We start from the raw sequence: 26,303 nt of genomic DNA on the forward strand, positions 1-26,303 counted from the left end.
GAACCAAACCACATTACTTAACCAAGTAACTGTGCAGGAAAACGAAGCGCTGGGCGGGCGCCCAGTATCCTCTACGGATTACAAGAAAAGGATTTACCGGTAGGTAATTAAAATCTTATTTTCTTTTACGTCCTAGGGGATACTGGGAAGCCATTTAGTACCATGGGGAAGTACCAAAGCCCCCAAACCGGGTGGGAGAGTGCTGAGATTCCTGCAGAACTGATTGACCAAACTGAAAGTCCTCAGAGGCCAAAGTATCGAACTTGTAAAACTTTGCAAACGTGTTCGAGCCTGACCAAATAGCTGCTCGGCAAAGCTGTAAAGCCGAGACACCCCAGGCAGCCACCCAGGAAGAACCCATCGACCTAGTAGAGTGGGCCTGTACAGATTTTGGAATCGGCAATCCTGCCGTGGAATAAGCATGCTGGATAGTGAGCCTGATCCAACGTGCAATTGACTGCTTTAAAGCAGGACACCCAATCTTATTGGGATCATAAAGAACAAACAGCGAGTCTGATTTTCTGTGACGAGCTGTTCGTTTTACATACAGCTTCAAAGCCCTCACAACATCGAAAGACTTTGAAGAAGCAGAGGTGTCGGTAACAACCGGAACCACAATAGGTTGGTTGATGTGAAATGCAGACACCACTTTAGGAAGAAATTGCTGATGAGTTCTGAGTTCAGCTCTGTCCTCATGGAAAATTAAGTAGGGGCTTTTGTGAGACAATGCCCCCAGCTCCGACACACGTCTTGCTGAAGCCAAGGCCAACAGTGTGACGGTCTTCCACGTTAGATACTTGACGTCTACCTCCTGTAACAGTTCAAACCAGTCCGATTGGAGGCACTCCAACACCAAATTGAGATCCCAAGGTGCTGTGGGAGGCACAAAGGGAGGTTGGATGTGCAGAACAGCTTTCAAGAACGTTTGGACCTCAGGGAGAGAAGCCAATTGTTTCTGAAAGAAAATGGATAAAGCCGAAATCTGGACTTTTATGGAGCCCACATCCACACCTGACTGCAGAAAAAGCAGGAAACGTCCCAGATGAAATTCGACCGCAGAATATTTTCTGCTCTCTCACCAAGAGACGTATGTCTTCCAAATACGGTGGTAATGTTTAGACGTTACCACCTTCCTGGCTTGGATCACAGTCAGGATGACCTCGTCAAGGATCCCTCTCCTAGCTAGAATCAGCCGTTCAACTTCCATGCCGTTAAACATAGCCGCGGTAAGTCTTGATAGACGAACGGGCCCTGTTGCAGAAGATCCTCGCGAAGAGGTAGAGGCCACGGATCTTAGAGGAGCATCTCCAGAAGATCCGCATACCAGGCCCGTCCGGAGCAATGAGTATTGCTTGAACCTTTTCCCTTTTTATTCTTTTCAGAATTCTTTGGATCAGAGGAAGAAGAAGAAACACGTACACCATCTGATAGACCCATGGAGTCGTCAGAGCGTCTACAGCCACTGCCTATGGGTCTCTCGACCTGGAACAATACCGATTGAGCTTCTTGTTGAGACGAGAGGCCAGCATGTCGACTTGTGGATATCCCCACCGACGTATCAACCACCTGAACACCTCCGGATGAAGGCCCCACTCCCCCGGGTGCAGGTCGTGTCTGCTGAAGTCTGCTTCCCAGTTGTCTACTCCCGGAATTAAGACCGCCGACAATGCCGCAGAGTGTTTTTCCACCCAGAGGAGAATTCTTGACACCTCTGACATTGCTGCTCTGCTTTTCGTTCCGCCCTTGTCGGTTTATGTACGTCACTGCCGTACATTGTCCGACTGGACCTGAATGGCCCGATCTTGAAGAAGAGATGAGGCCTGCAGAAGGGCGTTGTATATAGCCCTGCGTTCCAGGTTGTTGATTGGAAGGACGACTTCCTGACTTGACCATTTTCCCTGAAACTGCACCCCCTGGGTGACTGCTCACCAACCACAGGCTTGCGTCTGTGGTTAGCAGAATCCAATCTGAATCCCGAACCATCGACCCTCGATTAGGTGAGAAGTCTGAAGCCACCATAGAAGAGAGATCCTGGCTTTTGGCGACAGACGGATCCTCTGGTGCATGTGAAGATGTGATCCGGACCATTTGTCCAAGAGATCGAGCTGGAAGGGTCTTGCATGAAACCTTCCATACAGAAGCGCCTCGTAAGAGGCCACCATTTTCCTCAGAAGGCGAATGCACAGATGCACGATATCCGGGTTGGCTTCAGGACAGCCCGGACCACTGACTGGATTACCAATGCCTTTTCCAAAGGAAGGAACACCTTCTGAGACTCTGTGTCCAGTATCATTCCCAGGAAAGGAAGCCTTTGTGTTGGCTCTAGGTGAGATTTCGGAAGGTTCAGAATCCACCCGTGATCCAGGAGTAGTCTGATTGAGAGGGCAATGCTGTCCAACAACCGCTCCTTGGACGACGCCTTTATCAAAAGATCGTCCAGGTACGGAATTATGTTCACTCCCAGTTTGCGGAATAGAAACATCATCTCTGCCATCACCTTGTTGAACACTCTCGGTGCCGTGGAGAGACCAAATGGCAGGGCCTGGAACTGGTAGTGTCAGTCCTGCAGTGCAAACAGTAGATAAGCCTGATGAGGTGGTCAGATCGGAATGTGAAGGTACGCATCCTTGATGTCCAGAGACACTAGGAATTCCCCCTCCTCCAGACCTGAGATCACCGCTCTCAGAGACTCCATCTTGAATTTGAACACTCGTAAGTATGGGTTCATCGACTTGAGGTTCAGAATCGGTCTTACCGAACCGTCTGGTTTCGGTACTACAAACAAATTGGAATAGTACCCCTTGTTACGCAGTTGAGGTGGAACTGGAACAATGACTTGAGTCTGTACCAGTTTTTGAATGGCATCCTGTAAGGTTATAGTTGCCTCCTGTGAAACTCGTAAGCATGATTTGAAGAATCTGAGGTGGAAGCTTCTGGAACTCCAGTCTGTAGTCCTGGGATATAAGAGCTGTGACCCAGGGATCCTGACAAATCCCGTCCAGATGTGACTGAAGAATTTTAACCGGGCTCCCAGGCATCGCTGTCCACCTTATGCGTGACGCATAAGGCTTTGAGGAAGCAGTTCCGGAGCTCTGTTCCTGTGAACCGGTAGATGCTAGTTTGTGTGGTTTACCTCTACCGCCTCTGACGGCGGTAGAAGAACCTCTGGCCTTGCCCCTAAATTTGGCAGTCCGAAAGGACTGCCTACTGGGTCCTGAGTAGGCCTTCCTAGTTGGGGGAGCTGCAGAAGGAAGATATGTAGACTTACCCACCGTAGCTTTGGAGATCCATTTGTCAAGTTCATCTCCAAATAAGGCCTCCCCTGTGAAAGGTAGGCCCCTCCACGGCTTTCCTGGAGTCCGCATCCGCAGTCCACTGGCGTAGCCATAGACCCCTGTGTGCAGACACTGCCATAGCCGCAGAACGTGCATTAAGCAAGCCTATTTCTTTTATGGCTTCCACCATAAAGTTCGCAGAGTCCTGTATATGTTGTAGGAACAAGACAACCTCCTCGAGGTAAGGTGTTTAACCCCTCAATCAGATTACCCGACCATTTAGCAATGGCTTTTGTAATCCACCCACATGCTGTAGTGGGTCTTTGGGCCACCCCAGCAGCTGTATACAAAGATTTGAGTGTATTCTCAATTTTGCGGTCAGCCGCATCTTTTAGGGAGGCTGCACCCGGGACAGGCAATACAATTTTTCGTGAGAGCCTGGATACCGATGCATCCACTATTGATGGATTTTCCCATTTCTTCCTATTGTCAGGAGGAAAAGGGAAAGATGATAACAACCGTTAAGGGATTTGAAATTTTTTATCAGGATCAACCCACGGTTCTTCAAACAGGGTATTTAGTTCCTTTGACGCAGGAAAAAGTGGCTGAGGATTTCTTTTTTATATTAAAATAAGATTCCTCACTTTCCTCTGTCACTTTATCAGGGAGATGCAGAACCTCTCTGATAGCCTCTATGAGAGCATCTATTCCCTGTGACAGAGTACCATCCCCCACCTCTGAGTCCACCTCACCCTCCTCCATGTCTGACCCCTCATCATCCAAGTCAGACTGCAGGATATGGGCCAAAGTACATTTTTGTGGACAGATGGCGAGTGACTGAGACGCTGGCTTGGGGACAGAGTCATTTTTCATTAACTCATCCATAGACTGCCTTAAGTATTGCGTCTCTTTCTCATTTCGAGATAACTTAGTAGAAATGGAGGAAATCATTCCCCTAATGGAGTCCAGCCATGCTGGTTCTGCCCCACTAGCCTGGGAAGGGACATTACACTGAGTACACACTAGGGAAGAGGAACACTGTACCTTGCATGAAACACACTCTTTGTCTGACATACTGTATAGTGACAGCCCACACACACAGGAAAAGGTTCAATGCACAATTAACCCACAAAGAGCCCTTCCAGGGAGAGACAGAGAGAGTCTGGATCCAGCACACGGCGCCCTTATCGCTAATGCCAAGCTTAGCCGGGTCGCAGACTAAGTACCTAGATTAGGGACTGTGGGCCTAATTCAGACCTGCTCGCTCGCTAGGGGTTTTCTTGCACTGCTGCGAGCATATAGTCGCCGCCCATAGGGGAGTGTATTTTTGCTTTGCAAGTGTGCGATCGCATGAGCAGCCGGGCGGTACAAAAAAGTTTTGTGCAGTTTCTGAGTTGCCCAGAACTTACTCAGCCGCAGTGATCACTTCAGCCTGTCAGGTCTCGGAATTTACATCCAGTGCCGTTTCTTGCGGGCACTTCTTCAGCACTTTGAATCCCCCCTCCCCTCTCCTCCCGAGTGCCCAGCTCGGGGGGCGGGGTTTCTCGGAATGACGCGTTTGCGTCGTGACGTCACGACGCAATCGCGTCATTCCGCGAAACCCCACCCCCCGAGCTGGGCACTTCGGGAGGAGGGAGAAGGGGGAGCCGCGCAGACGAGGGAGAGGCGGCTGAAGAGCGGGAAGAACCGCTTCAAATGTAAGTCAGCCCCTCTCCCTCTCTCTCCCTCCCTCCCTCCCCACCACCACCACCTGCCGTACTGTGTAAAATGGGGACACCTGTCTGCCGGAATGTGTAAAATGGGGACACTTGCCTGCCGTAATATGTAAAATGGGGACTCTTGCCTGCCGGAATGTGTAAAATGGGGACGCAGTCGGCCGTAATGTGTAAAATGGGGACTCTTGCCTGCCGCAATGTGTAAAATGGGGACACTTGCCTGTTGTACTGTGTAACATGGGGGCACGTGCCTGCCGCAATGTGTAAAATGGGGACACTTGCCTGTTGTACTGTGTAAAATGGGGACACTTGCCTGCCGTACTGTGTAAAATGGGGGCACGTGCCTGCCGCAATGTGCAAAATGGGGACACCTGTCTGCCGTACTGTGTAAAATGGGGACACTTGCCTGCCGTACTGTGTAAAATGGGGACACTTGCCTGCCGTACTGTGTAAAATGGGGACACTTGCCTGCCGTACTGTGTAAAATGGGGGCACGTGCCTGCCGCAATGTGTAAAACGGGGACACTTGCCTACCGTGCTGTGTAAAATGGGGACACTTGCCTGCCGTGCTGTGTAAAATGGGGTCGCGTGCCTGCTGTAATGTGTAAAATGAGGACTTTTTTTTTTTTATCCTGTGGTGGCCGTGATGATGAGATCAGATGAGGCTACGCCCATCTTAAAGTCACACCCATTTTAATGAGGCCACGCCCTCTTGCCAGGAGCACGCGCGCATGCTTTTACTCTTTATATCTATGGGGGGGGGGGCATTTTTTCTTATGTGAATGGGGGAGGGGGGGGCACATTTTTAAATCTCGCACTGGGTACCAAATTGGCTAGAAACGGCCCTGCTTACATCAGACACCCGCCCTGCAAACGCTTGGACACTCCTGCGTTTTTCCAAACACTCCCAGAAAACGGTCAGTTGCCACCCACAAACGCCCTCTTCCTGTCAATCTCCTTGCGATTGGCTGTGCAAATGGATTCTTCGTAGAATCTATCGCACAGCAATGATCCGCTTTGTACCCGTGCAACATTGCGGTGTATACGCGCGCGCAGTTATGACCTGATCGCAGCGCAGCGAGAAAACCAGGTCTGAATTAGGCCCTTAGTACACTGATAACCGCTTCCCCCCTGCTATGACCCCCTGGTACCGCTGAGGTAATCTGGAGTCTCTCCGGAGGAGCTGCGTGTCCCTGTCAGTCAGCGGCTGTGTCAGCTGCAGAGGTTAAATGGCGCTGGTGAGCTGCTGGATCCGCTCTTAGTGAAGCCTTGCCCCTTCAATGGTGCGCGGTCTTCCCGCTCTTTTTTATATTTGCTGTATGTGTCTGAGTGCATAAAATGGAGACAGGCTCCTTTTATGGCTTTGTTGCCAGTCTGGGTACTCTGTCCGCTGTGCAGCATCTGTGTCTGTACACAGGCGGGAGATGCAGTCCGCCCTGGTTAGAAGCCGTACGTCTCCGTACCCTCATGCCGCCAAAATAGCCGGCAACCCGCTAACCAGGACGTCGGCTTAGTACTCACCACTCTTCTAACTTCTGGCTCTGTTAGGGGTGTACACTCGCCGTGGTGGGGCTTGCGAATAGTTCCCTAAAGAGCTCAGTGTCCTGTCAGCGGGTTACTAGACCATTAACCCTTTGGGAGGTTGGGCCGTTCTCCCCCCATCCTATGTCCCCACGAAGCAGGCAGGCTGGTGCCATCCAGCCCTGCCTGAAAATAACAAATTTAGAAATTAAATGCAGAAAACTCTTGAGGAGCTTACATTAGTCGTGACCGGTTCCTCCAGGCATATTTTCGGGTGGTCTTCAGTATGCCGGCTGTCGGGATCCCGGCGCACAGTATACCGGCGCCGGAATCCCGACAGCCGGCATACCGACACTTATTCTCCCTCGTGGGGGTCCACGACCCCCCTGGAGGGAGAATAAAATAGGGTGGCGCGCGTAGCCACCGTGCCCGCAAGGGGCTCATTTGTGCTCGAAACACTGTCGGTATGCCGGCGGTCGGGTCCCGGCGCCGGTATGCTGGTCGCCGGGAGCCCGACCGCCGGCATACCATACTACACCCATATTTTCTAAACTGAGTCTGGTGGGAGGGGCATAGAGGGAGGAGCCAGCGCAAACTATCAATTTCTTAAAGTGCCCATGGCTCCTAGTGGACCCGTCTATACCCCATGCTACTAAATGGCTCCCAGTATCCCCTAGAACGTAAGAGAAATTGGGATTTGTTTATTTCAAGTGTTCTAACAGTACATTTTGCAATTTATTTTGCTCTCTCATTGAATTTGTGCCTAGATACTGCAAAAGACGTCCCTGATTATCACTCAGGGGTAGTGTAAATATTTTTCTGCTCCCTAAAATACACTCCATCTGCCCCTTCAATATAATAGGCTAACCAAAATCTGTTTATTGGATGAGTGTGCAGAAGCAGGCCTGTTACAAGCCACTCACATTTCTGCCTCGCTGAACTCCCGTCGTTAGGAGAAAGCTGTGGTTTGGCCTGCTGTAAATGCCATCTAAAGATGCTACCCCACCTGCGTATCCTACGAAGGACCACAAATGCACATGACGTCAGAGACATGACAATGACAGAAGGACAAAGAAGACGGAGAGGAGAAAGCTCTGAGGAATGACCAATGTAAGTACATCACTGCTGCAGAGAATACAGGGGCCGTTGCATGACTGTTGCTCCGGAACAACGTACAAGTCTGGTAGGATATTGTTACACGGTGACAGAATCTTGCCGCAGTTTGCCGTTCTTACCAGCGGATCCTGCAGTAGGTTCCTCTCCGACTCCTTTCTATGTGAATTCCTTTCTCTCTTTGATTTCAGCAGCTTCTTCCGGGATTTTACCTGTGTGTGGGGGGATAGAGATGGATAATTTGATAAGGGAACTGTATTCCGCATGAGACACTGTCACCGTGAGAAGAAAGCAGCAGTGCAATTCAGCCCTGGATGATACTGATGGAGCCTCGGTGCTATCACCATCTTCTAGCCAATCAATGGGCTATATTCTATTGAATAATGTCATTTATTTGTCACCGTAGATTCCATGACCTAGGCATTGGGCAGCCTGGAGAGACATGGAAAGCAGTCAGCGACTCCTCTGTACTGACTAAGGGCCTAAGTCAGACCTGAACGCTGTGCTGCAAATTTGCAGAGGGCTGCGCTCAGATAAGCGCCGCCCATAGAGAGTGAAAACCCGCCCACGTGCAAGTGTGCGAATGCATGTGTACGCTGTGCGATAGCTTTGCCAGGCAGCGGACATCTGCAAATCCGTTCACAACTCACTCACCATCTAATTATTTTTCCATACTGTGCAGTGTGCGCGCAGCCCAGGACCTACTCCTACAGTGCGATAGAAACAGGCTGATCGGGGCCGGAGCTGACGTCACACCACCTCCCATAAAACGCTTGAGAACGCCTGCGTTTTTCCTGACACTCCCAGAAAACAGCCAGTTACCACCCCCAAACGTCCTCTTCCTGTCAATCACCCTGCGTTCGCCTAGCGATCAAAAGTTTCGCACCATTCTGACGCTGTTTGGCGTCGCGCCTCGGCACTGCGATGCATACACAAGCGCAGTCATTAGATAATCGGCCGCTGTGCGAATTCGCACAACAGCATTCAGGTCTGAATCGGGCCCCATATGTGACTTAATGATTGTCTTGTACGAGTCAGACATTACACATTTATATGTTGGTACATTATATGTAATCAGTTAGATCTGCAATCGTCTGTACCAGACTTACCCGACACGCCAGCTCCATCAGATGGGCAGGAGGACCATTGGAATCGGAGCTGTCCGACCCCCCAGTGCTGAAACCCAGAGAAGAACAGTCGGTGAGGATACAGCTCTAAACCATACTCACATTCTACTCTGATCACCTGAGTCACTAAATACAAGAGCATGCAGTGGGACTCAAAGGACAAGATCATCTTATTATCGACACCTTGAAAAAGACCTGAATTGAGGTTGAAACGCGTTGGTGTTGGATTGCCAGTGTTGCCTGGGACCGGAAGGAGGTACAGCTCAGTAGGAGGAGCTTTTGTTACACAAAACCCCTATATGTTCTATCTTGTGCCTTCCCTAGAAGGTCATATTTGGTACCCATGTTTTTGGCACTTTATTATTTTTTTAATTAATAAAAAGTTGATGGTATACACTATGGTCTGTCCACCATTTGTATTTTGCATAAATTCACCCAAAAGCGGTTGATAACAACAAAAGTGGAACGGGGACCGTGTGGATGCCTCATCTGTACTGAAGGAACCAGAATAATTTTACAGTGAAAGAAGTGACTGTGAATATTGATCGCCTGACCGGATATACTGAACATGTTTTTCCTATTGGAACTGTATACTAACCAAGTGACTATAGTTAAGACCTATACTCTGAGATACCTTTAGAAAAGTGCGCAGGAATCCTCTTTTTTTGTTCTATCTTATTATGGGCGTTTCGCCATGCGGGGGTAGTGGCCCGGTCAATGCATGCAGGCGTGGCAGGACCGTTTTCGAGGCGTCTGCGTGACGTCACGCGCAGCCGATCCGATTATAAACATGCCCACAGTGCGTCCACAGTTACTGCGACCGCAATGTAAATTGTGGTCGCAGCAGTGGGGCGGAGGGTTACCTGCTAGGTGGCTTTGCACTGCGCTGGGCGACGCCCAGCATGCGATAGAAACGGTTGCAGAGTCTGCTTTTTATCTAACCTGAATAGTTCTTTGGACAAAATATAAAATTTGTGACTGGCAGTGTCCGAGGACTAACCTGGAATCCAGGTCTGAGAGGACATCTTTGTAAAAGGATTCCGATTGCAGACTCAGTGGGTTGATGTAGCGCACTCGCTGCTGAACCATTTCCTCCAGTTCTTTCAGACACACGCAATACTGAAATAATAAGATTTTACTTACCGGTAAATCTATTTCTCGTAGTCCGTAGTGGATGCTCGGGACTCCGTAAGGACCATGGGGAATAGACGGGCTCCGCAGGAGACAGGGCACTTTAAGAAAGAATTTGGATACTGGTGTGCTCTGGCTCCTCCCTCTATGTCCCTCCTCCAGACCTCAGTTAGAGAAACTGTGCCCGGAAGAGCTGACAGTACTAGGAAAGGATTTTGGGAATCCAGGGCAAGACTCATACCAGCCACACCAATCACACCGTATAACTTGTGATAACTTACCCAGTTAACAGTATGAACAACAACAGAGCATCAGACCAACCCTGATGCAACTATAACATAACCCTTATTTAGGCAATAACTATATACAAGTATTGCAGAAGAAGTCCGCACTTGGGACGGGCGCCCAGCATCCACTACGGACTACGAGAAATAGATTTACCGGTAAGTAAAATCTTATTTTCTCTAACGTCCTAGTGGATGCTGGGGACTCCGTAAGGACCATGGGGATTATACCAAAGCTCCCAAACGGACGGGAGAGTGCGGATGACTCTGCAGCACCGAATGAGCAAACTCAAGGTCCTTCTCAGCCAGGGTATCAAACTTGTAGAACTTTGAAAAAAAGTGTTCGAACCTGACCAAGTAGCTGCTCGGCAAAGCTGTAATGCTGAGACCCCTCGGGCAGCCGCCCAAGAAGAGCCCACCTTCCTTGTGGAGTGGGCTTTTACTGATTTTGGCAGCGGCAATCCAGCCGCAGAATGAGCCTGCTGAATCGTGTTACAGAGCCAGCGAGCAATAGTTTGCTTTGAAGCAGGAGCACCCAGCTTGTTGGACGGCTACAGGATAAACAGCGACTCAGTTTTCCTGACTCTAGCCGTTCTGGCCACATAAACCTTCAAAGCCCTGACCACATCAAGTAACTCTGAATCCTCCAAGTCACGAGTAGCCACAGGCACCACAATAGGTTGGTTCATATGAAAAGATGACACCACTTTTGGCAGAAATTGTGGACGGGTCCGCAATTCTGCCCTGTCCATATGGAAAACCAGATAGGGGCTTTTATGTGACAAAGCCGCTAATTCTGACACACGCCTAGCCGAAGCCAAGGCTAATAGCATGACCACCTTCCACGTGAGATATTTTAACTCCACGGTTTTAAGTGTCTCAAACCAGTGTGACTTCAGGAAACTCACCACCACGTTAAGATCCCAAGGTGCCACTGGAGGCACAAAAGGGGGCGGAATATGCAGCACTCCCTTTACAAACGTCTGAACTTCAGGCAGAGAAGCCAGTTCATTTTGAAAGAAAATAGACAGGGCCAAAATCTGGACCTTAATGGAACCCAATTTTAGGCCCAAAGTCACTCCCGACTGTAGGAAGTGAAGGAAAACGGCCCAGCTGGAATTCCTCCGTGGGGGCATTCCTGGCCTCACACCAAGCAACATATTTTCGCCATATACGGTGATAATGTTTAGCCGTCACGTCCTTCCTAGCCTTTATCAGCGTAGGAATAACCTCATCCGGAATGCCGTTTTCTGCTAGGATCCGGCGTTCAACCGCCATGCCGTCAAACTACAGCTATCGCCTGAGGGTCTCTTGACCTGGCGCAATACCTCTATAGCTTTTTGTTGAGGCGGGATGCCATCATGTCCACCTGTGGCAGTTCCCACCGACTTGCAATCTGCGTGAAGACTTCTTGATGAAGTCCCCACTCTCCCGGGTGGAGGTCGTGCCTGCTGAGGAAGTCTGCTTCCCAGTTGTCCACTCCCGGAATGAACACTGCTGACAGTGCTTTTACGTGATTCTCCGCCCAGCGAAGAATTTTGGTGGCTTCCGCCATCGCCACCCTGCTCCTTGTGCCGCCTTGGCGGTTTACATGAGCCACTGCGGTGATGTTGTCTGACTGAATCAGAACCGATTGGTCGCGAAGCAGGGTCTCCGCTTGACGTAGGGCGTTGTATATGGCCCTTAATTCCAGGATGTTGATGTGAAGGCAAGTCTCCTGACTTGACCACAGACCTTGGAAATTTCTTCCCTGTGTGACTGCCCCCCACCCTCGGAGGCTTGCATCCGTGGTCACCAGGACCCAGTCCTGAATGCCGAATCTGCGGCCCTCTAGAAGGTGAGCACTCTGCAGCCACCACAGGAGAGACACCCTGGCCCTGGGGGATAGGGTGATCAGCCGATGCATCTGAAGATGTGATCCGGACCACTTGTCCAGTAAGTCCCATTGAAAGGTCCTCGCATGGAACCTGCCGAAGGGAATGGCCTCGTATGATGCCACCATCTTTCCCAGGACTCGCGTGCAGTGATGCACCAACACCTGTTGTGGTTTTAATAGGTCTCTGACCAGTGTCATGAGCTCCTGAGCCTTCTCCATCGGGAGATAAACCCTCTTCTGGTCTGTGTCCAGAATCATGCCCAGGAAGGGCAGACGAGTCGTAGGAATCAACTGCGACTTTGGAATATTTAGAATCCAGCCGTGCTGTTGTAACACTTCCTGAGAGCGTGCTACGCTGATCAGCAACTGGTCTCTGGACCTCGCCTTTATGAGGAGATCGTCCAAGTATGGAATAATTGTGACCCCTTGCTTTCGCAGGAGCACCATCATTTCCGCCATTACCGTGGTAAATATTCTCGGTGCCGTGGAAAGACCAAACGGCAACGTCTGGAATTGGTAATGACAATCCTGTACCACAAATCTGAGGTACGCCTGATGAGGTGGATAAATGGGGACATGAAGGTACGCATCCTTTATGTCCAGAGACACCATAAAATCCCCCCCTTCCAGGCTTGCGACGACCGCTCTCAGCGATTCCATCTTGAACTTGAACCTTTTCAGGTATATGTTCAGGGATTTTAAATTCAATATGGGTCTGACCGAACCGTCCGGTTTCGGTACTACAAACATGGTCGAATAATAACCCTTTCCTTGTTGAAGAAGGGGAACCTTGACCACCACCTGCTGAAGATACAACTTGTGAATTGCAGCTAACACTATTTCCCTCTCTAAGGCTGAAGCTGGCAGGGCCGATTTGAGGTAACGGTGAGGGGGCATCTCTTCGAATTCCAGCTTGTATCCCTGAGACACAATCTCTATTGCCCAGGGATCGACCTGGGAGTGAATCCACTTGTGGCTGAAATTTCGGAGACGCGCCCCCACCGGGCCTAGCTCCGCCTGTGGAGCCCCAGCGTCATGCGGTGGATTTAGTGGAAGCCGGGGAGGACTTCTGTTCCTGGGAACTAGCTGTGTTGTGCAGCTTCTTTCCTCTGCCCCTGCCTCTGGCAAGAAAGGACGCACCTCGGACTTTCTTGCCTTTTTGTGAATGAAAGGACTGCCTTTGGTAATACGGTGCTTTCTTAGGTTGTGAGGGAACATATGGCAAAAAATTTGACTTTCCAGCAGTAGCTGTGGAGACCAGGTCCGAGAGACCCTCCCCAAACAATTCCTTACCCTTGTAAGGTAAAATCTCCATGTGCCTTTTTGAGTCGGCATCGCCTGTCCATTGCCGAGTCCACAGGACCCTTCTGGCAGAAATCGACATAGCATTTATTCTAGAGCCCAGTAGGCTAATGTCTCTTTGAGCATCTCTCATATATAGGATAGCGTCTTTTATATGCCCCAGGGTCATTAATATAGTATCCTTGTCTAAGGTATCCAGTTCCTCAGATAAGGTATCCGTCCATGCTGCTACAGCACTACACACCCAGGCCGACGCAATTGCCGGCCTTAGTAAGGTACCTGAATGTGTATAAATGGACTTCAGGGTACCCTCTTGCTTTCTATCCGCAGCATCTTTGAGGGTAGTCGTATCCTGTGACGGCAGGGCTACCCTCTTGGATAAGCGTGTTAAAGCTTTGTCCACCCTAGGGGAGGATTCCCAGCGTAACCTGTCCGTTGGCGGGAAAGGATACGCCATAAGCATCCGTTTGGAAATCTGCAGTTTTTTATCTGGAGCTTCCCAAGCCTTTTCACATAACTCATTTAGCTCATGTGAAGGGGGAAAGGTCACCTCCTGCCTTTTTACCCCATACATATGAACCCTCTTGTCAGGGACTGGGGTTTCCTCTGTGATGTACAACACATCCTTCATTGCTATAATCATATAACGGATGGCTTTAGCCAATTTAGGCTGTAACTTTGCATCCTCGTAATCGACACTGGAGTCAGAATCCATGTCGGTATCTGTGTCAACAATTTGGGATAGTGGGCGCTTCTGAGACCCTGACGGCCTCTGCGACATAGGATCAGGCACGGGCTGAGACCTCGACTGTCCTAAGGCTTCAGCTTTATCCAACCTTTTATGCAAGGATTTAACATTATCATTTAAAACCTTCCACATATCCATCCAATCAGGTGTCGGCACCGTCGGCGGAGACACCACATTCATTTGCTCCCGCTCTGCTTCCACATAGCCTTCCTCGTCAAACATGTCAACACAAGCGTACCGACACACCACACACACAGGGGATGCTCTTTTTTGAAGACAGTTCCCCCACAAGGCCCTTTGGAGAGACAGAGAGAGAGTATGCCAGCACACACCCCAGCGCTATATAACCCAGGAATCACACAGTAACTTAGTGTTAACCCAGTAGCTGCTGTATATTATGTTTTTGCACCTAATTTATGTGCCCCCCCTCTCTTTTTACCCTCTTCTACCGTGTATCTGCAGGGTAGAGCCTGGGGAGCTTCTTCTCAGCGGAGCTGTGGAGAAAAAATGGCGCTGGTAAGTGCTGAGGAAGAAGCCCCGCCCCCTCAGCGGCGGGCTTATGTCCCGCGTTTCTGTGTAATATTATGGCGGGGGCTCATACATATATACAGTGCCCAACTGTATATATGCTCCGCTTTTGCCAAGAGGTCCTAATTGCTGCCCAGGGCGCCCCCCCCTGCTCCCTGCACCCTACAGTGACCGGAGTATGTGGGTGTAGTGTGGGAGCAATGGCGCACAGCTGCAGTGCTGTGCGCTACCTCAGTGAAGACTGGAGTCTTCTGCCGCCGATTTTGAAGTCTTCTTGCTTCTTTCACCCGGCTTCTGTCTTCCGGCTCTGTGAGGGGGACGGCGGCGCGGCTCCGGGATCGGACGACAAAGGGTGAGATCCTATGTACGATCCCTCTGGAGCTAATGGTGTCCAGTAGCCTAAGAAGCAGGACCTAGCTTCAGAGAGTAGGGCTGCTTCTCTCCCCTCAGTCCCACGATGCAGGGAGTCTGTTGCCAGCAGATCTCCCTGAAAATAAAAAACCTAACAAAATACTTTCTTATAGCAAGCTCAGGAGAGCTCACTAAACAGCACCCAGCTCGTCCGGGCACAGATTCAAACTGAGGTCTGGAGGAGGGACATAGAGGGAGGAGCCAGAGCACACCAGAATCCAAATTCTTTGTTAAAGTGCCCTGTCTCCTGCGGAGCCCGTCTATTCCCCATGGTCCTTACGGAGTACCCAGCATCCACTAGGACGTTATAGAAAAATCATTTACATCAACAGCTGTCACTTCTTACAGTATCACCTTCCCATTTCAACATGTCAAACACAACTGGTGCAGAGTAAAATTAAATATGGCTGTGCGGAATGGTGGCACAGTGGCTAGCGTCACTGCCTCACCGATCGGTGTACGGATCCTACACAAGGAGAGATCTACCTGGAGTTTGAATGTCTTCCCTGTAGTCACAATTGCTTTTCTACAGATGCTCCGGCCCTTGATCTCGGATACAACACACACATACTGCGCAGGTGATACGGTCTCTCAATTGCGGTGTGTGTTTGCTGCTGGGAAATTAGATTGCAAGCTCCACTGGGGCAGAGGGATGCTCGTTTGTCTTTTAAAATAACTCTGGTGCCATGTGTATGCAGGTGCTATATCATCATAGCTATTATACAACGCTTGCTCTGAGGATGATAAATGACGCCCAGAATTCTGAGCCCGCCATATATTATAACTTTATATATGATTAGCTGTGAGATACACCTGCAATATACCTGGATTTCCCGCGAGTCAGTGCGCTTACTAGTAATTAGAAGACGATAACCTCTGGAAAGTGGAGGCTGTGACCTTCACTCCCCTGGACTGGACCGGAGCAGGAATCTCATGGTGTATAAACAGCTGTGAATGTCCCTACTCATGTCAGGTTGTGTCACTGAAGTAATCTCACTCATAAACCAATATCACAGAGACAGCATGAAGGCCATTCCCTCCGTATAGCGCCAGTGACTGGACTCTGTGTCCTACGGGGGCTTCCTATTTACTTTTGTCTGTTCCGGGTCACAATAATCCAGCAGTGAACTGCAGAAGTGGTAACCCAGCGACTCCAGGTCCTTCGTGCTGAAATGGGTCCCGCGTCTTTTACCTGGAAATTACAGAAAGAAAATAGCTGAAAAGCGCCTTATATTAACCCCTTCCAGGTACCGTGTTCCGGATCAAATGATCAATAATATTTTCCAATATCCTGGTATGTACCTTTAACCAGTAATAACCTGCTTATTTCATACACTCACCTGGTATAATAGTTTATAGCGGTAGCATATTAAGGCAAAAGCAAAATTAGGAAAAAAAAAAGCACTGATTCCCAGAGTTTTACACAGTAAGCTAACTATATATATACTAGGTGATTCATTGCGCCCTACGGGTTCTCTTCACACCGTCGTTAGGGGCTACGCCCCCTTAACCCTTGCACGCTTTTGTGGCGTGCAATTGTTGTATTATATGGAGTATTACCTCCAATCATAATTGTGTGAGTGGTTAAATATTGCATGGACAAAGGGCGTACGATGGTTAAGGGGTCGTAGCCACTTGCTATGGCGTGAACAGTGCACGCAGGTCCTGATGAATCACCTAGTAGGTGCTGTGGTTGGGGGAGTGGCGGGTGCGGGGGAGACACGGATGGGGAGGGGGGGCCGGGGGTGCCGGGAGGGGTGGTTGAGGGTGGGAGAGGGGCTGGTGCGTTGGTGGAGGAGGGGCGGGTGCCGCGAGTGGGGGCCGCAGCCACCGTGGGTGGTGGAGGGGTTGTGTGCGGGTGCCGCGGATGGGGCCCAGAGGTACTGCGAGTGGGGGAGAGGCGGGTAATGCTTCTCCTCCTGTCAGCAGCTAAGCTGTTGTCCTCCCTTTGGCAGTGGCTCTCCCGGAGACTCGCACAGCAGCCAGTCACTATTATTAGCGCCGGTTTCCAAACGCGCCGCATTACAGGGAAGAAGATGCACTCAATAAACTACAGCTCCCAGCAGCCCTTAGCGCCTGAATGCTTCGGTGCTAAGGGCTGCTGGGAGCTGTAGTTTATTTAGTGCTTCTACTTCCCTGTAATGCGGTGCGTTGGGACACTGGTGCTAACAATAGTGACCGGCTGACAGAACTGACTGACTCGCTGAATCAATGTAAAAGGAGAGAGTGCTGTGCAGTGTCAGTGACACTACACACCCACTGCACTGCACAGCACTGTCACCTTTTACATTGATTCAGCGTCTATACATTACCCTCCGCGATATCACCCTCTATCCGTTACATTAGCCTTCTCGGGGCTTCCAGGCCGGCAGGCCAGGTACTGTGTTGCGGAGTCAGGGCCTCTGGGGATCTGGGCGTGGCTGTGGTGGGGAGGCACTTCTGTGATATCACGCGCAGAGGAGGCTCCGTCGCTCATAGAGTATGCTGCGCAGGTAGGTCTATGAAAGGCTTCCGCTGCGCCACTTTCATACACATCTATGCCGGTGGCCGCAGCAGCTTTTGTTCCACCAGCGCCGAGGCTAGGGAGTGGGGATTGTTGATGCCAGAGGGGGCAGGTGGACTGGCAGCAGGACATAGGGGGTCATTCCGACCTGATCGTAGCCGTGCTTTTGTATTTGAAGAGTAACTCCCAGCCAGCGCAGCTCCTGCGGCTGGCTGGGAGTTACTCATTGCTGGCCAGGTTGCAGCGGCTGCGTGTGATGTCACAGAGCCGCGGGCATACGCCGCCGTGCCGCCCCCTCCCACCCAGAGACCGCTTCTGCCTGTCAATCAGGCAGAGGTGATCACTAGGCAACGACAGCCGTCGGCTGTCAGCCATGTGCCGGCGCACGCACTGCGGCGCATGTTCAGTTCTGACCTGATCGCTGCATTGCGATGATCTGCAGCGAGCGATCAGGTCAGAAAGACCCCCATAGGACGCTGCAGTAAAAGGATGTTTTTTCCCTATCTACAGCACAGAGACTTGCTGCAGATGCAGTGACATACCCTCTAGCTGCACCTTTTTGGCAGGTACAGGACCTTTTTTTTATGGTCTGTACCGATTTTTGGCTCTCCAAACTTCCATTGAAAGTATAGGAAAAGGGGCGTGGCCACGGCGCAGGTCCCGTGGCCACGCCCCCTTTTCGAATTTGCATCAATGTTTATGTGTAAATTGTTGGAGGGTGTGTTGCTGCAGATGCAGGGGGACTATTTTGGGATGTGGGGCTGGAGCTGCAGCTCCATCAGTCCCATTGCTAATCCTGCTCTGTGAAAACACAGCAGGCAAAGGGCAGAGCCTCCCATTGGATGTAACCTGTGTGGGAGGGCGTTTCTCGCCCAATCAGCTGTGGACTGGGTGTGATAGACCTGCTGCTAACCCAATGAGAGCTCCTAGCCACGCCCAGCGTTATCCACACAGGCACAGAGTCACAGATCTGGGCTATTTTATAGGAGATATATTTACAGAGGTATTTTGGATATCAGATTTTTTCATGTTTTGGAATATTTACATACCATAATGTGTACATACAACCCTCAGAAAGCAAAGGTGTTACTGTCTCAGTCGCATTCAAAAATTCCATATTTTGGAATATTACGTATTTCTGAATTTTTGTATATGTGTGACTCAACCTGTATAGCAGAACCTCTTTTACAACCTATAATGTTTATCGGGATACCTAATATGTGTACCTTATTACAGATTATACTGAGCTAATGATGATATGTTATATAAAAATACAGCATTTATTCAACTTGATTACCATTTGCTGTATATTTAATAAATTTAGAATTGTAATAGAACTGTTTGGGGCATCCCCCTACTGTATAGCATACCTAACAACTGTCCCAATTTTTGCGGGACAGTCCCGTTTTTTGGGGGACTGTCCCACCGGTGGGCCGCAGTGTCCCGTGGTGGGGAGTGACAGTTGGAAGGCTCCTGTCACTAGCTGCTCTCCTTAGGGCAGAGTAGAGCAGAGGTGAATAGACGCTGCGTGCACAGCATCTATTCACGAGAGACGGAAGGACTGGGGGCATGGGCAGCAGCTCACAGAGTGCTGAACATGCCCCCTCAGTGCCGAAAATGGGGAGTGGCTCACGGTCGCTGCACCCCTGTTAAGCCACACCCTTTCCCATAAGCCACACCCCCTTTGGACGTGCACAGCTTCATCGCGCAAGAGAGTCCCGCATCCACAGCTCAAGATGTTGGGAGGTATGCCCTAGAGGGCTGGGACCAGTGATGGATACAGTTTAGGGGTCTGCAAACAGCAACACATTGGATGCTGTCTGAATTTCTGGACCCCAAACACCAGGATAGTACATCCAATGATTTGGTGCACTGATGTGGTGTGCAACTTGGTCAGTTAATATCAGTACATACTATGCAAAATTCCCAAAAACTGACATACATATTTACTATGTCCACACTCCTGATCAGTCAGCCAATGGCAGCCTCCAGGCTTAGACACAGAAGGAAGTCTCCTGTCCAAAGGAAAATTCCCTCCACCTTCATACCGTAATGAACAGGCTTGTGTTGTACACACATTGAAATGCTCCTGTGCGTCACACACACACTGAGCGCCTATACACAATTTCCACAAGCAATATTTTTACGGACACATAATTGTTGCCATTCTAAACTGTATCAGAAATGTATAATAGCAGCCTCCTAACTAACTCCTATACAAAGCACTGGTCTGATGAATGTGCTATGTGACATTCAGAGTTTGTCGTTTTTTTTTTTTTTTTTACTGACCTCTATTCTTTTTTACCAACAGATATAAATGAGACAATTTTTTACTGACCACTGGCAACCCTACAACACAGTTCTACATATTACACCGCACAGTGGACTGGACAATATACTAACGGAGCGGCACCATTACCCAGCGTTGATCCACAGAACGTGGCCTCCAACGTATAGCTGTTCCGGATGCCCATTTTCCACATGACCACGCGTCCGGTCCCTTCCTTGTTCTTCTGCACTCTGAACTTGCAGGCTGAGAAGGAGAACTGAACAGAGCATCAGTAGTAAGCAACGCAAGTCCTAAAGCACCATAATAATCATCCAAAATGTGCTTGTCCGAACCAGCCCCAGTATTTCTATTGTTTTGCGTTCATGGGCCGATTCAAAGATGGACGCAGCCACGCCTCTGTATGCAGCGTCCGCCTCCATCTGCTCTGAGTTTTACAACCAATCGGCAACATTTTTATGTATGGTATTAAAAATTCCCCAATAGAATTCTTGTACTACTACATAAATGTTCAGGAGAGAAAGGTCTGTTTAGCGCACATACTAATATATGTAATTAATAATGATAGACACGTAATAATTGCTGGAAATCAAGACCTACATTTCCGTACACTAATAGACACAGCGGTAGATTCTGCAGCTGTATAATTATAATCCATATACACATAACACACCAGAAAGCACGAACACATAAAGAATGGGCATAATTACACATGTTACAGTCAGTTTGGGAGGGCTAGTGTTATTCATGCCAGGGGTTTCCAGGTGTCAGGCAACTTCCATTTACTGACTTATACACGTTACTTTCTAGATTCCCTCTGATTTTTTTCCACCAATATTTTTCTTACATACTGTGTAGTAATGTTTATGTTTCGCTGCCCTTGGATATGACGGAACTTAGCGCTCTGCGTTTTGATGCAACAGTTTTCTGTGGTATTTAGAAGCAATGATAATAAATAACACTGGGGTGTGGAAAGCCTTGTTCCCATTGCCGTTAAAGAGCGGTCACCCGCATAAAAAGGGCTTACTTTGCTTTGGCCGGTATATTTAAGGCTTGATTCGGACACAGTGGCGATGCGTTTTGTCCGGGTATGCGTCTGCGTTACACTGCGTAAAGATTTTGTTGAACAAATGCCAACAGAAGCCAATAAATGAAAGCTAGTGGTATGCGGAGAACCCCGGTCCCTGAGGTGTAATGGGGCAGGTGACTCAGAGGAGGAACGCTGTGTGATAGGTGGGAAGTTACCTGGTCGGGAGAGTTCTTGCTCAGCATAAACGGGAAAATGCGCTCACACAATCGGCTCTCACCGTTCTGCCCACCTCTGCCCTTACATCCGTACATAAAGACGTTCTGCTTCTTGCTGTGCCCATGCAGGTCGCAGTACAGCTGTATCTCCCGTTCTTCCATCACCCTGCGAGAAGGAGAAGGATCCACATTATACAGGTAAAGGCGTTTCTACCTGGCCGAGTACTTAAGATCTTTACCAACGTCTCGCACTCTAGTATTGCGTTACCAAGGATACGCGGATCACTGCGGTCCTATAACGAACGATAAGTTCCCCGCCGGAGAGTAGAGCATGTGTAGAGGAATCCTATCTGACCCTTGTTGTCCTGCACGTTCCTCCTCTCCAACTGGGTTCCGCACTTGGGCACTGAGGCCTATGTTTTCGTAGTTGGCTTGCAGGAATAAACGCCATCTTCAGATGGCATTGATTCCCGAAGCTCCGCTGCTTCCCATGGGAAGAAGATCCGGGGTTGCGAAGAGGAAAACGAGCAGATTCCTCCGCCGCCTCCAAAGTGAATGCTTTATGGCCATGCGCATGCGTGACCTTAGGCCACACCAGCACAGGAGACCAGCACGGGGGTTATAAGAACCACAGCTACTTCTGTACTACATTTTGAAGCTGTCCTCACACCGGAGCAATGGTGACAATGCTGGGCGGCCTTGCATGCGATCCAAAGGATTGCAAATTCTGCTACTTAGCAGAATTTGCAATCCTTACTGAAGTAGGCCCATTGTCGCCTGGCATGTCTGTGCAGCTAGCGGTGGTGTGGTACAGCGGGAGGCTAGGGTGCGATACACCATCTTTAGTGGGTACGAGCAACAATGACTGTTGTTAATCCCTATTCCAGGCGTGATTCTCATTCAGTCTAATTGAATTAGCCTAGGTACTTTAGCCATAATTATATAATGTGTGAGGAAACGCTCACTTAATTGAATCTCCCCCTCCCAGTCTGCACAAGGATACTGCTTTTGTACTGCATGGGTATATGCCAGCTGAGAGCAGCTGTGTGCCCGGAATTAGTAATGGCACCAATTCCTTCTGACGTGTCGGCGGCATTCTCATGACTATCACTCAGCTCACTTTACAGAGGCTGTAACAGGTGCCTCAGTCACGTCAGATGCGGCTGCCGCTAAGTAAAGCTGATGGGTCCCTGGAACGGTGTGTACAATGCGTGTATGCCAGTCAGAGGACAGGCAGACTTTTTACGATGGGTTTTAATGACTTCAGAGATGGTACGGAAATGAGAAGTGCTCAGACAGTCCTGGTAATGGAGCCACTTAGCCTATTACAATGGAATAACTGAAATTTCAATACGGACGCTGATCACTTCCCCAATATCACATGACAAATGGTGCCAGTTACCAAGCGATAAAAATATTCTGGCCAGGAAAATCTCTCGGACGTATTCTACTTAATGTTTGTAATGCTAACTCGATTACAAATACATACTGCTACTTCGAAAGGACCTTAAGCTGGAATGAGGCCACATAGCGCGGTCACATGGGGTGGATTGGGCCGACGCTCCTTTCCCCGGGTGTCACAAGCGTTCATTTGCTTTCAGAACATTGCAAGTTAATGACACATAGGAAATAAGCTGCAGCTATTTATTTTACTTCCACTATTACCATCACTATCATTTTCTTTGTTTTAGGGACTATACGCTGAGTGGTCAAATACGATGGACGTCTCCATAACGCTGCCTAAGCCAGCCTGGAGAGTGGTGACGAAGCGAGAAGGATCCATGCTTTCGTTCTGTTGTCTCTATATCCTCACCCTACCATCTGCATAGTGCACGCCCGTTTCTTTGGGACGTTCCCTCTGTCCCACCCGCCGGGAGCACTGTCACCGCTGCTCTGCCGTTTTGCTAATGCATAACAGAGCAACGTGCGAGCAGAACAGAGGAGACCCATGCTGCATCTATTCACACTGAAGGGAGAACCCTGGGGCAGCCCAGCATTTTGAAGAGTGTTGGGCATTCCTCAAAAATGGGGGTTTGCCACGAGGCTCCACCCCTTCACCATGAGGCTCCACCCCCTTCCCCACACGAAGGGCCATGTTAACATATGGGCTCACTGGGCAGCTTCCCAGGGCCCCAAGATTCTAGGGGCATTCAAGCAGGGGCAGTCGGGGCCCCATCAGAGTGCCGCATTCCTCTACCTTCCTCCCAGCCTGCAGCCAGACAGTGAATGGCTCTCAGCATGCTTAATGGTGAATGGCCGGAGCTATCCACCAATCAGAGTGCTGACAATCTTTCACTGTAAGGAAGCATGTTGGAGAGATGGCACGGAACCACAGGAAGGGTAAGTTAAGATTAATTTTTTATTTATTCTCATGAATGACTGGTTAAGGGCCCTGCTGCATTGCTTTGCCCAGGGCAGACCATACTGTGAAGACGGCCCTGTCGCAACGCGCAAGAGGTCTCACCTTCATACCTAGCAATGTTGGGAGGTAAGATAGTGTCATGGAAACATGATTTCTCAGCCCACGTGACCCATGTCCAGATACTAACTGTCCTGAACTGGAAGCATTTCACCCTGTTTGCAGCAGATAGCAATGGTGGGCTACAGAAGCAGTAGGCCTGTCCGTACAACTGGCCCGATTCAGATTAGCCTTAAATTGATGCACTGTTGCCTATCTGTGGGGCTGAACAAGTCTGCCCACTGTCCAGTGCAGCCGTTCTGCTAATGCCAGCAAACAATCCTTTGTTTACCCAGACTGTCGCAATTAAAGGCTGGAATCACTGTTGCTGGATCTCCATACATCCGTCTATACAAAATTGGCTTCTCATTTTTGGAGACCCATCAAGGGTGCCGATCGACACAGAGCAATAGAGGGTTAGGGTAAATAATTCATTTTTACAGCCATTTTCTTTTTAAAGTATTATTCAAATTTAAATGAAATCTGCCTTGAAAGAGAAAAAAGTTTGAATTGGCCAAGTAGCGGCAATAATGAAGCTGACCACTAGAGGGTGCAATGTGCACACAGTCTAGAGACAGAAAACTTTCTTACTTAGACATTATCAGATGAAACAAGCTTTGCTTTTATAAATGCCTGGCGGACTTCCGAGTGACTGACAGCGGCAGACAAACCATTAAAGGTAATCAGCCCCGTATGGAAAGATTTAAGCCGCTCAAGTGGAAGGAACATGGGCAGAGAACGAGTCTCTTTGGTGCCAGCGGGTATTATTATAATAATAATAATAATGATTATTATCTTTTATTATGTGCATAAAGTACTGAGAAATGTGACTTCCATTGTCTAGCATCTGAAGGCACGGCAAGACATAAAGTTGCCTGTGAAGAAGTAAGTTAGGGAGAGAGTATATCAGTGCGCCTGTATAACTGCGCTGCTGCGGGTACTGATGTACTTGTCGGCTGGTGCGCTAGTAAGACCTAAGAATCTTAGATGATCTCCCAGGACAAGCTCGGAGAATACAGTGCTGTGTAACCAGCGGTGTCAGCGAGATCATGAGACCGATCAATTCTACTTAAGGGAGAACAGAAGTAGTGGCGTTACAGGACTCTCAGCCAGATATGAAACATTCAGGAGACTTCCCAATTTTGTGGGCCTCTACCGCCACCCCGATCTCCAGAACATGTGACGTCATGGTGTCGTGAAGAGAGGGGTCTGGGTCCTGGTCCGTTCTTGTCATTGGATGGCTACTAGCGACCATCACTAGTCAGTGATTCTATTGGTCTGGTGCAAGTTACATTATGACTTGGCCAGCCCGGTGCCGCCCACTTTCTAACTATAGTGGGTGGCGCGGAGATTAGAGAGAACGAATCGCATTTAATCGCACCCACCTATCTCCACCACCCCCCACTGTAAAACTGTGACTCGCGGCATAGAACAGCAAGGGGTGGGGACACGACGATGCAATGAGGTGCCGTGTCCCCCCAAGCCAGGGGTTTGCCCTCTTCTGGAACTCTTCAGGAAGGAGATCCAAAAAAGTTGGTCAGTATACTTTAAACATTGGGCGTACTAATGACCTTGGGCTTCTAAGCAAATTGTATAAATAATCACTTAGCTTAGGGCCTAATTCAAGGCTGATTGCAAAGCAACATTTTCCTCTAATGGGAAAAACCATGTGCACTGCAGGTGGGACAGATGTAACATGTGCAGAGAGAGTTAGATTTGGGTGGGTTATATTGTTTCTGTGCAGGGTAAATACTGGCTGCTTCCTTTTTACACTGCAATTTAGATTGCAGATTGAACACACCCCACCCAAATCTAACTCTCTCTGCACATGTTACATCTGCCCCCCCTGCACTGCACATGGTTTTGTCCATTAGAGGAAAAATAAGATTTTTAACCTACCGGTAAATCTTTTTCTCCTAATCCGTAGAGGATGCTGGGGACTCCGTAAGGACCATGGGGGTATAGACGGGCTCCGCAGGAGACATGGGCACCTATAAAGAACTTTTAGTATGGGTGTGCACTGGCTCCTCCCACTATGCCCCTCCTCCAGACCTCAGTTAGAGAACTGTGCCCAGAGGAGAAGGACAATATGAGGAAAGGATTAACCTAAGGGCAAGATTCATACCAGCCCACACCTTACATACCATATAACCTGGAATATACACAACCAGTTAACAGTATGAACAAAAAACAGTATCAGTCAAAGACCGATTCCAACTGTAACATAACCCTTATGTAAGCAACAACTATATACAAGTCCTGCAGAGGTAGTCCGCACTGGGACGGGCGCCCAGCATCCTCTACAGACTAGGAGAAAAAGATTTACCGGTAGGTTTAAAATCTTATTTTCTCTTACATCCTAGAGGATGCTGGGGACTCCGTAAGGACCATGGGGTTTATCCCAAAGCTCCAGACCGGGCAGGAGAGTGCGGATGACTCTGCAGCACCGACTGAGCAAATGCGAGGTCCTCGTCAGCCAGGGTATCAAACTTGTAGAATTTAGTAAAAAGTGTTTGAACCCGACCAAGTAGCTGCTCGGCAAAGCTGTAATGCCGAGACACCTCGGGCAGCCGCCCGAATTTGGTAACGGCAATCCAGCCGTAGAATGAGCCTACTGAATTGTGGTACAGATCCAGCGAGCAATAGTCTGCTTAGAAGCAGGAGCGCCAACCTTGTTGGCTGCATACAGGACAAACAGTGCCTCTGTTTTCCTAATCCGAGTAGTCCTGGCTACGTACATTTTTAAGGCCCTGGCTACATCAAGGGACTTGGAATCCTC

General features: G+C 49.3%; 1 protein-coding gene across 8 annotated transcripts in view; it reads right to left on the reverse strand.

Annotated features, from left to right (window-relative positions):
- The window catches only part of AGBL3 (AGBL carboxypeptidase 3), a 169,944-nt gene that overhangs the window by 53,664 nt on the left and 89,977 nt on the right, over positions 1 to 26,303 (reverse strand). For all 8 annotated transcript variants that reach the window (XM_063929025.1, XM_063929026.1, XM_063929031.1 and 5 more), the window contains 6 exons: positions 21,067 to 21,232; positions 19,954 to 20,080; positions 16,123 to 16,223; positions 9,752 to 9,870; positions 8,734 to 8,800; positions 7,747 to 7,836 (listed from right to left, as the gene is read on the reverse strand). In XM_063929025.1, the coding sequence (XP_063785095.1) occupies positions 7,747 to 7,836; positions 8,734 to 8,800; positions 9,752 to 9,870; positions 16,123 to 16,223; positions 19,954 to 20,080; positions 21,067 to 21,232 (670 nt within the window). The remainder of the gene's footprint in view (positions 1 to 7,746; positions 7,837 to 8,733; positions 8,801 to 9,751; positions 9,871 to 16,122; positions 16,224 to 19,953; positions 20,081 to 21,066; positions 21,233 to 26,303) is intronic.

Source organism: Pseudophryne corroboree, chromosome 6 (assembly GCF_028390025.1).
Source record: "Pseudophryne corroboree isolate aPseCor3 chromosome 6, aPseCor3.hap2, whole genome shotgun sequence".
Lineage (NCBI taxonomy): Eukaryota > Metazoa > Chordata > Amphibia > Anura > Myobatrachidae > Pseudophryne > Pseudophryne corroboree.